Source organism: Styela clava, chromosome 14 (assembly GCF_964204865.1).
Source record: "Styela clava chromosome 14, kaStyClav1.hap1.2, whole genome shotgun sequence".
NCBI classification, from domain to species: domain Eukaryota; kingdom Metazoa; phylum Chordata; class Ascidiacea; order Stolidobranchia; family Styelidae; genus Styela; species Styela clava.
This window is the reverse complement of record NC_135263.1, coordinates 2,002,462-2,019,005: the sequence shown is the minus strand read 5'-3', so window position 1 is coordinate 2,019,005 and position 16,544 is coordinate 2,002,462. Positions and strand designations below refer to the sequence as shown.

The following is a 16,544-nucleotide window of genomic DNA, read 5'->3' as shown; positions in this document are numbered from 1 at the left end:
GAATCATTCAAATCAATTCATTGTTCTGTTTGGTGTTAATTGAGATGCGGTAGACTTTCCCGCCTTTTGGTCACGTGTTTCATTCTCACTTGGGACATTTTCGTATAAATCATTTCCCGCCTTAAGTTTAGTCACGTGCTTTTTATAGAAGTTTTGGCGCTCCTGAAGTAGGTGCACCAAGATGGCGCACAACCTTAATCCTAACCTGGTACACATACTATATTCAGATCGTGCGCCATCTTGGTGCACATACTTCTGAAGCTCCGAAGTTTTTTATAGGTAAGAGCCTGCTATGATTTTAGAGCAACGGAATCCTTACGTTTCGGCACTGTCTTCATCGCACACTGAGTGAGTTGTTGGCACGGTAAATGGCGCCCAGGGCCAAGTTCTATATACGCCTCTTGATCGTTGACCAGCAGTTTTTAATGACTTTTGTTGAATTGAGATACATGTATTTTATTATTCAAGTAAAAAAATGAATTTCAAGCATTTTCATTCGAAATTATTTTATTGAAATTTTTTTGATCAAAACCTTTCTTTTTTGGGGGCTCTCGAAGTATGCGAACCAAGATGGCGGACATCGGAATGTAATATGTGTACTAGGTTAGGGTTAGGCCATAATTTTAGGTATAAATACTACGGGAGGCTCTTGGCTAGTCTTCGAACTGATAATAGGACTAAAATAAGGAAAATTGGAAAAAAATTATCGCCTAACCCTAACCTGTTACCCATGCTACGTTCCGATGTCCGCCATCTTGGTTCGCATACTTCGGGAGCACCCTTTTTTGTATGTCCCTTTCCAATAGAGCTGCACAATCTCCGCGAGCTGCACAATTTCCCCTCTCCGGCCCCATTTGGCCCGCGGGCCACAGGTTGAACACCACTGGTCTAATCAATAAATCCACCAAATCCGGTTCGTTACGTGATATTGAATTAAAATTGTTTGTGAAACCAGTTACAGATCAAAGTTGGATCCGCGCCAAACTTTGAATTAAGTAAAATCTTGACGAGTATTTGTTTTCAAATTCTGTCATCAATGGCAAGGCGGGTCGAAACTGTTCTGTCAAAACAGTATACCGTGAGAATGGTGGCATTGAAATCGATCATGGTACACTTCTTTTTTAATTAAGTCGAGATGTTTTTAAATCAAGGCAGCAAGGGCGCTAAATTCTTTGGCCGTTCGTTCCGTTAGGTTATCCTCATATGTTTTTACCAGCTCCGCAGCTTTCACGAAAGAGAAATTTTTCGACTTACTAGCTCAATATGGTTCCAATAAATTGACACCCAAACATCTTCTGACTAGGCAAAGGCAGATCAAATATATTATGCCTGTACTTCCAACATCTATGCAGCTTAAACATGGAATTCTATAAATATTTTAATATATTATGTTGGAGCCAAGACATCTACGGCGTAAATGTGTCCGAATATAAATATTTCAATATATTTTGTAAGAAATCAAAAAACCTCTGTTTGAAACAAGCCATAGATAAATATTCAAATGTATACGTCTTTACCGCCCCTTTGTTAGAGTTCATACAGAATGTGGTGTTATACTTATTTCAAATATATTTTATACGTCCTCAAATATCTCCGGCCTAAACATAGCCTTTTATAAAATATTCGGATCTCCTGAAGTATGCGCACCAAGATGGCGCACAACCTGAACTCAAGTTGTGTACCAGGTTAGGGTTCAGGTTATGCGACTTTTGTTGCGCATACTTCAGGAGTACCAAATATTCAAATATATTATGTACAGTATCAAACATCTACGAACAAACATGGTCGTGTATAAATTTAACAATATATTGTGTAATGCTTCGAAACATCTCTTTATCAAATATGGCCATATATAATTATTCAAATATAATCTGTACTCTTTGGTCAAATGTGACTTTTATATATTCATTCTATATTTTATTGAATTTCCTGCAACACCTCTGCCCTGTCAAGCGCTTCAAAATTATCTCCGACCCAAACACGGCCTCATATAAGTATTTTAGCATACTAAATACTGGCCAGCAATTGCTCTTGTACAAGCAAGACCGATGATAGATATGGAATATACGATGGATAGATGGAATATACCCAGATTTTTGTTTCGCTGGTCAAATCTCCTGCGCTTAGTAAAATGACAGTGAGAAATGGGTTATCGGTAGCTTTATAATCCCATGGCATGCTCCTTATACGTGTGGGTCTTAAGGTGATGTGGCCTTATTCATGGTTGGATATCACGGTCTTTGCCAAGTAAATATAATAATAAGAGGAATGTCTCGTTGGTAGAATCTGTGAGCTGATATAATCCACCCCTTGTCACTCAAGAGACGAGAGACAAAGCACGCTCCTATTTTAAACAAAATATTTGTTTTTCCCCGCCCCGTCTGACATTGGAATGTTCGATTCTCGAAGTAGTTCGGGATTCGGAATTTGAGATATAAAATGCGCGCGATGGATGGTCTGGTAGCTAAAACGTTGGACTTAACTGTGCTGGCATTGTCAATTGAAGATATAGGGTGTAAATCTCGTGCCCACAACTTCACTCAAAACGTAGTAAATTGTGCGAGCAATGGCAAAAGGGAAAAATTGCCGTTCTTCCAAAAATTGTAGCACCTGGTAATAAAAGAGCCTCAATCGTAGTAGTTTTTTTTTTACCTGAAACTTCAATGTGGAAGGACAATGTGAAAATTTGAAAATATGACCTCACAATACAAAATAAAAGTAATGATTAAAAAAGATACAATGACTAAGTGACATTGAAAAATGACAGCACAATAAAAGGTCATATGAAAATGTGAAATCACAATCTAAAAAACTTTGAGTAATGATAAAACCATCATATATACTGAAAATAACATCATTTTAAATGCTGAGGACGCCACTCTTCCTTCTCCGTAATTACATCAATGGTCATCGGTCCATAGTTCAGAATTGCAGAAAAATTTCTCGATATTATTACTCGTTGAAAGATTCATCGCTCGACAAAATGTTTTCAATACTTCGGTCAAACATTTAGACCACACACATCTGCCCCTTCTGATCTTGCACCTCTGAGAAATATTTTTGTTTTATTGTCAATGTGCTATACAAAAAGAGGAATTGCTATGCTAATGTTTTTTTTCAATAATTGTGGATTCGCCCTCTGTTAGGTGTTTTCCTAATAGTATTGACTTGAACTTCCTAAAATCGCGTCTCGTTCAGTATTTTCTGACAAAAAATACAGGCGCTCCAGAAATATGTGTACCAAGCTAACACAACCTGAACCCTAACCTGGTACATATTCTATGTTCAGGTTGTGCGCCATCTTGGTACACTTACTCCGGGAGCGCCAAAATGCCAGCCATATGAGTAGCATTTTAGTGTTCGAATGTAACTGCGGCTCAGAAATGAGAGATTATATAGCGAATCACATCCTCTTATCCAGTCCATGCCGAGCGGTTATGGCAATATTCGTTTCAAAGCATGGACTTGGTGGAGGAAGCCGTTACTGACCAATGGTTGAAATAAACCACCCTACGGCGGCGTGGAGTCCCGCAATCTTCTCGCACATAATTATTCACTTTGAGATTCGGATCACGTACGCTAACCAGAATGCGTTGACAAGTGTATGTCTAACGCTTTGCACGATGCGCTATTTGCCATGGGCGAATTAACCCCCGAAAAAAAATCTTGTTATTTTCTCCCCGGTGCATAAATAGCCCAATGGATGATACAAAAAAAAATTATTACCCGCAATTGTCATGAATATCTATGTCTAAACCTAGAGCTTTTATCTTTTTAATCCGGCAGAGAGCGTTTTTCTAACGCTTAACACAATGCGCAAGGCGGTTACGTGAATCACGAAACGTGTTACGGCAAAGAGTTCAGAATGCTTCTGCACACCATCACCTCAGAGTAGTTTGCCCATGTCATAAAATAACCCAAGTATAGTAATGGATCGAAGAATAGAGCGCTCTCGCGGCCTTGTTTCAAAGTGTTCGTCTGAACACATCGTTAAAAAAGAAGTGTACCACGGTCTATAGTATTTCTATACAATGCCTTCGTTCTCATGTTAATCAGTTTTGACAAAAGATGTTTAAAACCATAATCGACCTTGCCTGGTCAAAAGACGTCACAATGCTTGCAGAATATGTTTGAATATTTATAATAGGCAGTATTTCAGCTGGAGAGGTTTGCCACAAACACACAATATATTCGTATAATTATATATTGATAATTATATAGAGATGTTTAAAACATTTACTCAATATAATTTTATCTTCATATAAGGCCATGTTTGGCCGTAGATGTCTGAGGCTCGTGCATGATATATATGATTATTTTATGTAAGGCCATGTTTGAGCCATAGCTCTTGGAAGTACAGACATAATATATTTGGATATGTTTGACCGGCCTTACCTTGTCAGAAGATGTTTTGAACATGTATCTAACGCTCGGCACGATGCAACAACCGCCAACTTTGAACAGGCCAATCTATGAAATCGGCCCTTTCTCCATGGTGTAAAAATAGCCCCAAAAATAAGACAAAAAGGCTTTAATGCTCGCGATCGTGATAAATATCACTGTCTAGAGTTTTTAGCTTTTTTAATCCCGCTCTGTCTACTTATGAAGTTGAATTGTAATCCTTTGAATGCCGCTCGGATTTTCCTGTCAACTTGATCGAATCCATTTACATTTCCCAGCTCTTGCGGTTTCGCGATGTTTACTCGCTCTTAGTTATGACCATGAGTAATTGTTTTTTAGTTTGCGTGATTTATATCCCAATATGTTAGGATTTGCAGCCTCACTGCATTTAGAAACGCTATTGGCAGCTTCATAATTCCTCTGGTATGTTTTTATACGTTCACAACTTGGGCAAAGTTTTCGGACCACGTGCCGAACATTTTCGCTTATCAGTGCGGATATGGCTCTGTGCTAGCAGCCGAAATTTGAAAAGTATAACGTAGGAAGAAAATTGTATATGACAACATAGTAGGGTTCTGTTTGTGCAATATTACCTTAATTGTATAACAGTTGAGCTGCCAAAGTAGAGCGGTCGTTAAAATGCCGGTTATTTCGTAGCAAAGCTGGCAACTCTATTCTGCCACCTAGTGTTCCATGATGCAAAATCTATTCAAGCAACAGAATTTTGACAAATTTACCATAGCATATAGGTTAGGATGGGATTTACATATTTATCCCGGGGGAGAGGAAAGCCGATAAGACGGCTTATCCATATGGCGAACCACGGCCTCTCGTCCGGTTACCATTCCAAGTCGGGTGTGGGATTAGTTATATTGTTTGTTTTCGGAAGCATGGACTTGGTGGTGGAGGAAGCCGTAACCGACCAGCGGTCACCTGAACCACCCAACGACGGCGAGGAGTCCAGCAATCCTCTCGCACATAACCATCCCTGCATGGGATTCGAACCTGCGAACCCACGCAGAGTAATTAGAGGTGCGGTGGCGAGCGTATTCCTAACGCTTAGCCCGTTGAGCCACACCGCCGCACTTGGTTGTTTGAAACTATGCTCAGAGTCAAGTGTTATTAGTTCAGAATGTGCGCATGTGAACGTGATTGGGTGAGTCCCTAAAGAAAAATTATCTATTCATGGATTATCACTGATAGAATTTGTAATTCAGCTTTTTAATGTTCTATTTTATTTTTCAGGATATTGATGCCTTTCTATGATGAAGACACTGGAATGGTTTTTGTTTCTGCCAAAGTATGATTATTTGTTTATAACATATTTAGGTTGAAACAGGTTAAAGAAAATCTTTACTTTTTGGTTGTTTGGTTCGGGGAAGCCAGTAGTTTTGTGGCCGTTGCGGGATCGGAGAGAAATTCTGCCTGCCAGCAATTTCAAACCTAAAAATTTAATTGTTAATTTCAAACTTAATTTCAAACAATTTCAATTTCAACAAATTCAAAATTAATTTCAAACAATTTCAAACCTAAAAATTCAATTCCTAAATATAAAACAAAGAGAGAGATCTCATCAATTCCTTTCATTTCAGTCTGTTATTTAATTTAGAACTCACTAATTTTATTGATTATTTAAAATGCGTAACTCCCCAACTGATTGTACTGCTTTTCTTGGTATAAATGAACTATGTATGTCTGAAGAAGTCTGACCTTGGTCAGACGAAACGTTACAGAAATACATTTGTGTTAGTGTGCAGCAAGACTCTTGAATCACTAAAAATTTAAAATTTAAATTCCAAGTTGATAAACAGTTTAACTTTCCAGACAAAAATTTAGCTCTTGCGGACATCGTTTTTTCAAATTGCAGTGCTGGTAAACTATCATTTTTCAGTTAAAAATTTTACCTCTTAACTTTAACTGAAATTCAACTATGAAAGGCAGCCTTATGATGGACAAATTAATACCAGACCCTATTTGTTTATTCTTGCAATTTTTTGTATTAATCTGGTTTTTATATGTCACAGGGAGATTCGAATATCTCATTCCTGGAATTCTTCGAAGACAAGAATCCTCCACTTAAGATTGGTGAGTACTTGGGTTTTCCTGCTTCTGTATCTTATGTCCAGAGCTGTTGAATCTGAAAAATTAACATTCTAATTCAAACGCCCTGTCGTTTTAAGACAACTCTGGACCAATAAAATACATCAAAAAAATATCATTGGTAATGTTGCATACTGCTTTCTATAAAATTCAAAATTAATGTGTCGAGTCATTTTATTGGTAAACTTGCAACCTTATGTTGGAACTTGAAAGTGATATGCGTATTCTTCCAACTTGGTACATTAACATGTGTATACTTCTTGTGAACTTGTGTGAACAGTACACCAGTGGTTTCCAACAGGGGTCCCTTGGCCCACCAAAAGGGCCACAGGGCAATTTGAGGGGGCCGCAATGCCAAGTGCAAAACTGATTTTATTTTTTCCTTGACAAGAAAAGTTCTTCCTAGTCTCATTATTTAATAAGGTTATTTCACAGAGTGTTTTCAACTTTGTTGAGCATGAATTGTTTGAACATGATGGGATCAGGAATCTACCAATCAAAATAACGCAATGAATACTACTGGAAAGGCAAACAGGGGGGTCAATGAGAGGTCAAAGCCGCGCAAATGGGCCAAGAGCAGTGTTCCCCCTAATGTGTGCGCGTGCACACAGTTTTCAGATACTGCGCACACGCATAGATTTACTGCGCACAGACGTATTTCGATGTAATGTAACAATGTGCTCGGTTGGCAGGTTGAGAAAGTTTGTTGTTGGCCCACCCATTACCCAGTTAGAACGCCAAAATTTCTTCATTGGTTTTTGCACAAATATTAGTCATTTCCAAAAAAGTGCGCACACTCCAAAATTTCTGCGCACACATACTACAAGAAATTAGAGGGAACATTGGCCAAGAGCCATGAAATGTTGGAAACCACTGCAGTATAGAGTGCATTTTTTCAGCTACAAGGCGCGATGTCTCCCCTCCGATGCCAATATGCAGTAGTTAAGTCCAATGCTTTAACCATTGTCTGGGGAGTAGCCAGAAATTTGCAAAGGAGGGGTTCTGAAATTTCTAATTGCCAAGTTAGACCGTAACAGTTAGCAGGTTTGGAAAACATGGTTTTCAATAGTCTTGAAAGGGGTGCTCCCGAAGTATGCGAACCAAGATGGCGGACATCGGAACGTAACATGGGTAACAGGGTAGGGTTAGGCGATAATTTTTTCCAATTTTCCTTATTTTAGTCCTATTATCAGTTCGAAGACTAGCCAAGAGCTTCCCGTAGTATTTATACCTAAAATTATGGCCTAACCCTAACCTAGTACACATATTACATCCCGATGTCCGCCATCTTGTTCGCATACTTCAGGAGCCCCTTTGAAAGCCTAAAAAGCATTTCAAAGTGTTTGAGGGTCTGAAAAGCGTTTGAAGCTACGAAAAATTGCTATATATTATACAGAAAAATGCTTTTTCATTTACATTTTGAATGAATGGGTTTCCGACCTTCAAATCAATCCCAATGGGTGCGCCCCTGCACATTGCGTTCACAATGAGAAAAGCAAATCAATTTTGATCATACTTTTATTTAATTTCAGCATCACAGCAATTGCTCTCAAACCAAACGAAAGGAATGTGCATGGTCAGCAAACTCGGAGTGAACGCTTCTGAATGTGAAGTGAATCGCCTGTTTCAGCTCGCTCAGAAGATGTTAGTCCCTGTGCCATGGACTGTGCCAAGAAAAGTAAGATTTTAATATGTTTTTCCTTATTCCATTTTTTACTTGGAATATTATGGGATTTCCCGGGAGGAGGGAAAGCCGACAAGACGGCTTATTCATATGGCGAACCACGGCCTCTCAACCGGTTACCAGTCCAGGTCAGGTATGGGTTTAGTTATATTGTTTGTTTTCGGAAGCATGAACTTGATGATGAATGAAACCGGTAATCGCCCAGTCCAGCAATCCTCTCGCACAAAAGTGCTCCCGCATGGTATTCGAACCTGCAAACCACACAGGGTATTCAAAGGTGCGCATTCCTACCGCATAGCACGATGCGCCACATCACTGCCGAACTAAGGTATAAAATGTCTATTATTTAATGAAATGTTACATCTTTCTGAAGAGGGCTATAGGCCAGCTGTCTCTGATATTGAGGACTTTAGGAAGGAACTAGAATCTTTTTAATTGTGCATTCCCTACCCGGTATGACAACCTGGGTCCCCCAGATGCCTATTTTTTAATGAAGTGTTCCTTCACTCCGAAGAAGGCTATGAACAAGCATGAAGAAGCAGTGTTCCGAGAACCGGCTTCTTGAAGAGCCCAAGGTCCCAGTTTAAGAAATCCCACTGTAAACAGTATTCTCGTAGTATGTGTACCAGAACTCGTTTAGGCTATAATTTGATACTCCCAAAGTATGTTAACCAAGATCCAAGAAGGTGGACACCGGAACAGAGTATGTGTACCAGGTCAGGGTTGGGCAATAATTTCAGGTACAAATACTACGGGGTCATTTGGCTAGTCCCCGAACTCATAATGGAACTACAATAAGAAAAATTGGTATGAAAATATGGCCTAACCCTAACCTGGTACACATACTACGTTCCAGTGTCCACCATCTTGGTTCACATACTTCGGGAGTACCCATAACTTTATCTCGATTTTCCTTTTTTTAGTTCTATTACGAGTTCGGAAACTGTCTGTGTTACCCAAGTGAATATACCCCCTGCCCACAGTTTTCAGTCCCTTTACACAACTTGATGTAAAGTAGGTGATCAAAATTAGTTACCTCCATATTGGCACATACACTTCTGGATCACCCTTTAAACTAATATCGTTTCACTTGGAGTTGGCTTTCCCTGGAATAAATATTAAAATTTTATTATAGCCTTGTGTTCAGCATAACCAATTCTAAATTTCTAATCAAAATGCTGAAGACCTAAAATCAAATAATCTTGTTTCAGACTCTTCGTGAATTTCCATCAGATCTATTCCCAGATACTGCTTCAGATGAACCAGGTTTAACTGCAAAGCAATGGATTGCCGGGGAGAATGGAAAGGTTAGTATATATATAGTGTTTCCAGTCCCAGAGCAGGAGTTCCCAAACTTTATTGTACGCGGGCCAAAATTAGAATTGGTGTGATGTTTGCGGGCTGGAAGAGTGTAGCACCCAAAAATGCGTGACGGTTTAGCTGGGGTTCAGTGGATTCACAATCTCTGCCATTTAACCAAAGAATGTCTAAAGAGTCTAGTTTTCGTCTGTGTTTTGTCATCTCCAAACTTCCTTACATGGTTGATAGCTAAACGAGAATATCGGTCAGAGACTGAACACTCATCGATCGAAAGTCAGGGGATCTCCCAAAAAAGCGCTCTTACTCCATAGTGACACCTTGTGTCCAATCACTAATTAATTAATGACTCGCTAATTATATGACATAATTCATCCAAAATCAATAGGCTTCTGGTCCGACATATGATGAATGCACATGCAAAATCTGGAGCAGATTCAATCTCGCTTTCGTGAGATATCGCATGTATCTAACAGACAGACAGACAGACAAATACCTATCAACATACTTACCGATTAAAATCGATAAGTTATTACTGCCCTATGCCTTAATTGAATTGTTACGATAAACATGTGCCTAAACTGTGATAATGACGTAACACTTGGCTCTATCTAGGACGCTAATAAGTAGAAACAAAATCTGTTGAACGCTATTTCACTTGAGCTCGGCGGGCCATTTTAAATTGTTTTCAGCCCACGGTTTAGGAACCCCTGTCCTAGAGCTGTGGCCCAAATTTGATTATCTCGGGGCCAAAATTAGAAGCTAGAGGATATTCGCGGGCCATGAGAGGGAGTTCAAAGAAACGCTGTTTTGTAAAAAACATGTTGGGCTGGGATATTGGTTATACTCAATTTTCCGTTACATTCAGAGAATCAAAACCAGTCTTGAACCTTCAAAACGAAAACCACTGAGACTCAGATCTACAGAAGCTGAGAAACCTCAGCCAGTGAGCCAAACAAATGGAGACTCCACAGCAGAAATTGTCCAGGAGTCAAAACCTGTGGCTAAGGAGACGATTGCTGCTAAAAATGAAGCCAAGGAGCCGATTGCTGCCAAAAATGCAGCCAAGGAGCCAGAACCTGCACCCTCTAAGCCAAAATATGCTCCATTTGCGGGTAAAAGAAATTTTTTGAAGATTTCTAGATAAAAAGTGTAAAATTTACAGTACACCCGTAGTATGTGTACCAGGTTGGGCCATATTTTTATTCTGATTTTTCTTATTTTAGTTCTATTACGAGTTTGGGGACTGTGTGTGTTAGCCAGGTGAATATACTCCTGTCCATAGGTTTCAGTCTCGTTACATAACTCGATGTAAAGTAGGCGAACAAAATTAGTTACATCCATATTGGTACACATACTTCTGGAGCGCAAAATTCATTGATGTGTGTTTAAATTTGGAAAGCAGGAATTAGCTGTAGGAAGGGTTTCTGTGCAAAGTTATGCACTCTAGAACGGTTTGAGAAAAATTAACAAGTTGTGGGTATCTAGTCTCTTAGCACTAGCTTAAAATTGGAGAAAAATGAAGGTAATGAATGACCGTCATATGTCTCTTTCCATCTTTAAATACCTAAAATTTGAAATTGATTGGTTCATTATTCGCAAAGAATGTTTTCAATGTTTTTACCAGGAGTACGAAAATCCAAATTCCGTCATTGGAAATGTACGATCGGTCATCCATCAAGTCATGTGACTAGAGTTGAACCAATCAGCTTGAGCATATCAACATCTTCAGACTGTTTGAGATGTAGCCACCTTTATGCTGCAGTGCCAATGAAAGGACCTGGTGGCCAAATTGCAATTATAAAGGTAAGAGTTTGGATTTTCAGAATAATTTTTTTTCGTGTATTTGTTTCAATGAAGGCTTCTTACGGGCAGCCACTGGTAGATAAAGGGCTACTGTAGGATAGGATTCACATATTCATCCCGGGGAAGACGACTAAGCCTAAGACGACTTGACCACGGGGTGAACCACGGCCTCTCGTCTAGTTACCAATCCATGTCGGGTATGGGATAAGTTAGTTTGTTTCACAGGATTCCAACCTGCAAAGCCACGTAGGGTAATCAAGGTGCAGTGGTGAGCGTATTCCTAACGCTTAGCATGATGCAGCACACCTCATCTTATGTCCAAAGTTGTGGTGACTGCACTGAAATACTAAAAGCTACCGAAATGATATTATGGCGGTGCATTCCACACTTACAAGCAAAGGAGACTCACAAATCCCTGTGAATATCAGGTCCTGTGAATATCAACAGCTATATTATTTGAAATGAACTCCAGTTTGCATAGCATTTTCCTGACACTTAGCAAGATGGGCCACACTGTCTAGATTTATTTAGTTTGGAAGGCTGGCATTGGGCATCTTTCATTTAAAAATTGCTTTCCTAATTTATTACACCCTGGAGCTGATGGACATGAAATTTTGACCGATTTTTAATATACGATATTAACAAAGTTAAATCTAATGCTGGTACCTAACCATTCCCATAAATGGAACATTATGAAGGTTTTCAAACGTGGCCCCCAAAAAATACTCTTTGGCCCCTGGGGTAGCAGAGAGCCCAAGGTGAGTAAGCTTAGTATAGAACAGTGATTCTCAAACTTTTTAAGCCGCGCCCTCTTTTTAGAATTTGTCAAGTCTCGCACCCCACCTCAAAAATAACTAACTAACAATAGGCTCAAAATAACAGACAGTAAGGCAAGACTATGTTTTATTCAAAAGTGGGTGGAACGTAAATATTCAAAATAAGGATATGTAAATGTCCAAAATAGGACAGGCAAGATCAAATCTAATAAATGTTTTTAATTAGCTCCAGGCCCCCTCAAAAATTGTCTATGCCCCCCCTTGTGGGGCACGACCCACCGTTTGAGAACCACAGGTATATTACATACCAAATCTTCTTTATAAATAAATATGAACACAAAATTTTCTCAATGTTTTCAGCTTTCCTCTCCAGGAAGAATGACAGAGAATAATTCTCTGACTTTACAAAACTTGAAGACTGTGACTGACCTCCAGTGGAATCCTTTCAACCAATCACAGCTTGCGGTTTCACTCGAAAATTCAAACGTTAAAATTTGGAACATACCGTCCAATAAGTTTGGAGAACTTCTCGAAGAGCCTGATCTTACTTTTAAAGGTAATTAGAAAGTTATCTTAGTTGCTTAGAAAGAAATCCAGACCTTTGGCAAATTACTATTGTTTTGCTCATATTGATTATGCTTACCGGTATATATCTTTTCTTTGATAACTATTAAATAGTGCAGGCGATGACAGGGCATTGATTTAAATGAGAGGCATGAAATAAGTGACATACAAAAATACTCAAGTATTTAAAATCAACATTTCATTTAGACTACTCTTGTATGATTTTATGTTAGACTCTTCCATAGCTGTCACTGCTCGATAATCAGTACTAGTTTATAACGTCTCCTTCCCCGAAATGCAATTTTTTGGATCTCCGCTCTATAGGAGACCCTTATTATCAGTCGTTCTGTCTGTCTGTCTGTCTGTCTGTCTGTCTGTGTATCTGTCTGTCTGTCTGTTTAGATGTAGCGTCTTAATGGCTGGACCAATCTGGATGAAATTTTTCACATGGGTTATCCTGTCACCCTAGTAATGTGCGTTTTATAGAAAGTCCAGATAAATGTTTCGTTTCCATGGTAACAACGAAAAACGCTCCGATCGTTATGAAATTTCTAGTTTTTTCACAGTTTATCGCCGTTTTCTCGCCAACCAAGTCGAAAATTAAAATTCCAAGAGCGCTTCCTTCCGCATGGCAAAGTACTCTTTCCAGTAAGTCGTCTTTGGTCTCGATACTTCATAAACTGGAGAAGCCTTAGGGATTTCAGTGAACATAATTTCCCCATTTAGTCACAGTATATCAGTCACGTGAGTATGTCAACGGAACGCGCAGCGTTTGAAATGAACTCAACGGAACTGGTGAGCCGGTGCAGGTGTTCTTGATATACGGAATTATTATTTGCTTGAGATTTGATGTACTTCTCGCTGTTAGTGGGTGGTTCACCTAAACGCTGGCTACAGTTTCTTTAACTATTTAAGTCTATAAATTAGGATTGCTATATCCGAATCAAACTGGTAAGCAGACATCGTTGTCCTGTCGTTTGTAACTGCTTTCCATTCTTTCAATCAAAGCTGCAATACGAGCTGCAGACGCTGATACTTGTTGTGTTGCTAAAATAGCGTACTGGCTGTCGTACCCTTTTTTACGAAGGTGGTCGGCAAGTGCTTCTACGGAATCTTTTATGAACTCTGCATCACGTTTACAATCTTTGAAATACGCCGTCATTGCCCCGCAACAAATAATCGTCAGCTAGTGCAAAACCTACTCGCCTCTCGCCTATTTCTTGCGAGGAAATTTTCATGAATTCACTTCCAAGCGCACAAATTAAAGAGATTTAAATCTGAACGAAGTTAGGCCGACCACTAAAGTGCTACAGAGACTAAAATGAATTGGATCCTCGCGATATACTGTACGCCGCGGGCCTGGGTGTCAGCGGAGATCCTGGGCGCCTACCGGCTTGTCTTCTTTTTACTTCATTTTGTATATATATGTATGTATGTTTATTCGTCTCGTAAAAGCAAAAACACAGGAGTTAGTAAATATCAACATTGAAGACTGGATGTATACACAAGACCATACTGGCCTAAAACACATGAACGTGCGGCATACACCCCTTATGATTAACATAAAATGCAATAAATCGAATAAATCAAAGTATAATATGGTCCTTCATACAGACAGTTGTGCGAGGAGGGTGGATTAGGCAACATGGGTAACGGTGGAGTATGCCCAACTGTTTGTACAAAGGAGTTGGTAGGACAAGACAACATCAATAAATAGAGACAATACAACATGAAATATAATACATAATATATATACATATACACAGTATGATGACAAAATAAATTATTACCGATTACATTTTTCACTGCATATATGTTCAGGACAACCGGGCAAACCTATGGTTCTCTGCTTCCACCCGCTGGCTGAAAATGTCATCGCATCAGGAGACGTCGAATCAAATTTTGTGATCTGGGATGTGAAGACTGGTGACACGGTGAGCATTCGTTCATATACTTAGTGTAGAACAGTTGGTCCCAACCTTACATGGCTTCTGGATTCCTTCCGGAAGCTTCAAGCACTCATGTGTTCTCTGTTTATCATCTCAATGGTAATTATAGTGATGCTTTGATATTTAGACTCCAAATTTCATTATGTTTAAACAATTCATGCTCAGCAAAGTGAAAACACCCTATGAAATAACCTTATCAAGCAATGAAACTAAAAAAAAGGGAGTTTTCTTGTAAAATGAAAAGTAAAATCAGTTTTGGGCCCAGTATCGTGGCTCTCCTCCAACTGCTGGGTGGCCCCCAGTTGGGACCCACTGGTGACCTGAAAACAGAAATCATGAATTTCTTAGTTAACCACACTTCTACACAAATGAATAGATTTTTTTTATTTTTGTACCCAAAAGTTTTCAGTAATCTTACAGTAATCAGTTGGGGCGGCGGTGTGGCTCATCGTGATAAGCGATAGGAATACGCTCGCCACCGCACCTCTGATTACTCTGCGTGGGTTCGCAGGTTCGAATCACATGCAGGGATGGTTATGTGCGAGAGGATTGCTGGACTCCTCCCTGCCGTAGGGTGGTTCACGTAACCGGTTACGGTTACGGCATCCTCCACCGTCCGGTCCATGCTTCCGAAAACAAGTAATTAACTAATCCCATATCCGACATGAACTGGTAACCGGACGAGAGGCCGTGGTTCGCCATATGACTAAGCCATCTTATCGGCTTTCCTCTCCCCCGGGATAAATATGTAAATCCTATCCTATCCCAAGTTTATAATTTTCAGTATTTCGAATTATCTTGTGATGCTGGTGAGATAATGAGCATAGCATGGAGTCAAAATGGGAAGTTTATTGCTGCATCAACAAAAGATAAAAAGTTGTTCATTTTTGAACCAAGGAAAAGTAACGAACCGATACAGGTGAGGGATTTTATTCCTACCCCTCATGACATTTTGCACCAATGTTCCGAATTTTACTTGAAATTTCTATTTTGTTTACGAAAAGGAGTATTCAAAATCAAGTATGCCAATGAATTATTTTTTCAGGTAGGACCAGGGCCAGGAAACAGAAGTTCTCGGATTATCTGGGCTTGCAGTGATAAGTTTATTGCGGTCTCAGGATTTGACAGGTGGGTCTTGTTGTCGTTCACTATTTTATAAAGGCTATGTCTCTTCCTTTTTTTATCATGAAGTCTGGTTGTGAAGGGGAGGAAGGTAAAAAAGTTCAAGGTTTGGGAGAGGGGAGCCTGTGAGATTACCAAAATGGTCTCTTGCCAAATTGCTAGAATAGGAAACCAGGTAATTGTTCCAGATGCGTGTCTTTCACATCGTAGAAAGCTGTAACAAATAGATTATTGCATGAACCACCCGACGATAACTGAGTTTAGCAATTCAGAGGTGCAATGACAATGTATTCCCAAACGCTTGACATGATGTGCCAATGATGATAATAAATGAAGCACAACCGGTGTTAGCAAAACGATGTAATTTGCCATGTGGAATAATCTCATCGAGCAATGATACTAAGAAAAAAAAATACATCGTTTTGCTAACACCGGTTGTCCTTCATTCATTATCAACATGAGTTTACCTAGTGGCAATCATGCCTATGATGTGCCAATGCCTAAGCCATGGCCTCTTGTTGAATTAACTTGATAGCGGAGAAGGCCATAAGAAAACAACGGTTATGGAAGCCATTCTACAGTGAAAAGAAGCCTGGCTTTCTTCTTGAACATAATTATCTCCATTGGTTTCAAACCTGCGAACTCGGGGATTATATGAGCGATAGCAAGGATGTTTTTATACACTTACAATGATGCTCCAAACGCGCATTCATGTCTTCTCATCTTGTTACAAGTCTGTATATTAACCAGTTAATTGTTTTGGATGTATGTACTTGCTGGAGAAGTGAGACATTCCAACTAACTTTCATATACACCATGCTACGT

General features: G+C 39.4%; 1 protein-coding gene across 2 annotated transcripts in view; it reads left to right on the top strand.

Annotated features, from left to right (window-relative positions):
* Positions 1-16,544, top strand: part of LOC120340591 (coronin-7-like) — a 105,196-nt gene that overhangs the window by 80,924 nt on the left and 7,728 nt on the right. The window contains exons 1-11 of one of the 2 annotated variants that reach the window (XM_078120233.1): positions 5,208-5,557; positions 5,647-5,701; positions 6,426-6,486; positions 8,034-8,179; positions 9,397-9,492; positions 10,371-10,617; positions 11,130-11,308; positions 12,445-12,640; positions 14,470-14,582; positions 15,382-15,516; positions 15,643-15,725. In XM_078120233.1, the coding sequence (XP_077976359.1) occupies positions 5,214-5,557; positions 5,647-5,701; positions 6,426-6,486; positions 8,034-8,179; positions 9,397-9,492; positions 10,371-10,617; positions 11,130-11,308; positions 12,445-12,640; positions 14,470-14,582; positions 15,382-15,516; positions 15,643-15,725 (1,655 nt within the window). In that variant the 5' untranslated portion in view covers positions 5,208-5,213. Of the gene's footprint in view, positions 1-5,207; positions 5,558-5,646; positions 5,702-6,425; positions 6,487-8,033; positions 8,180-9,396; positions 9,493-10,370; positions 10,618-11,129; positions 11,309-12,444; positions 12,641-14,469; positions 14,583-15,381; positions 15,517-15,642; positions 15,726-16,544 lie in introns of those variants that run through there. The other variant, XM_078120232.1, reaches the window with a different exon arrangement.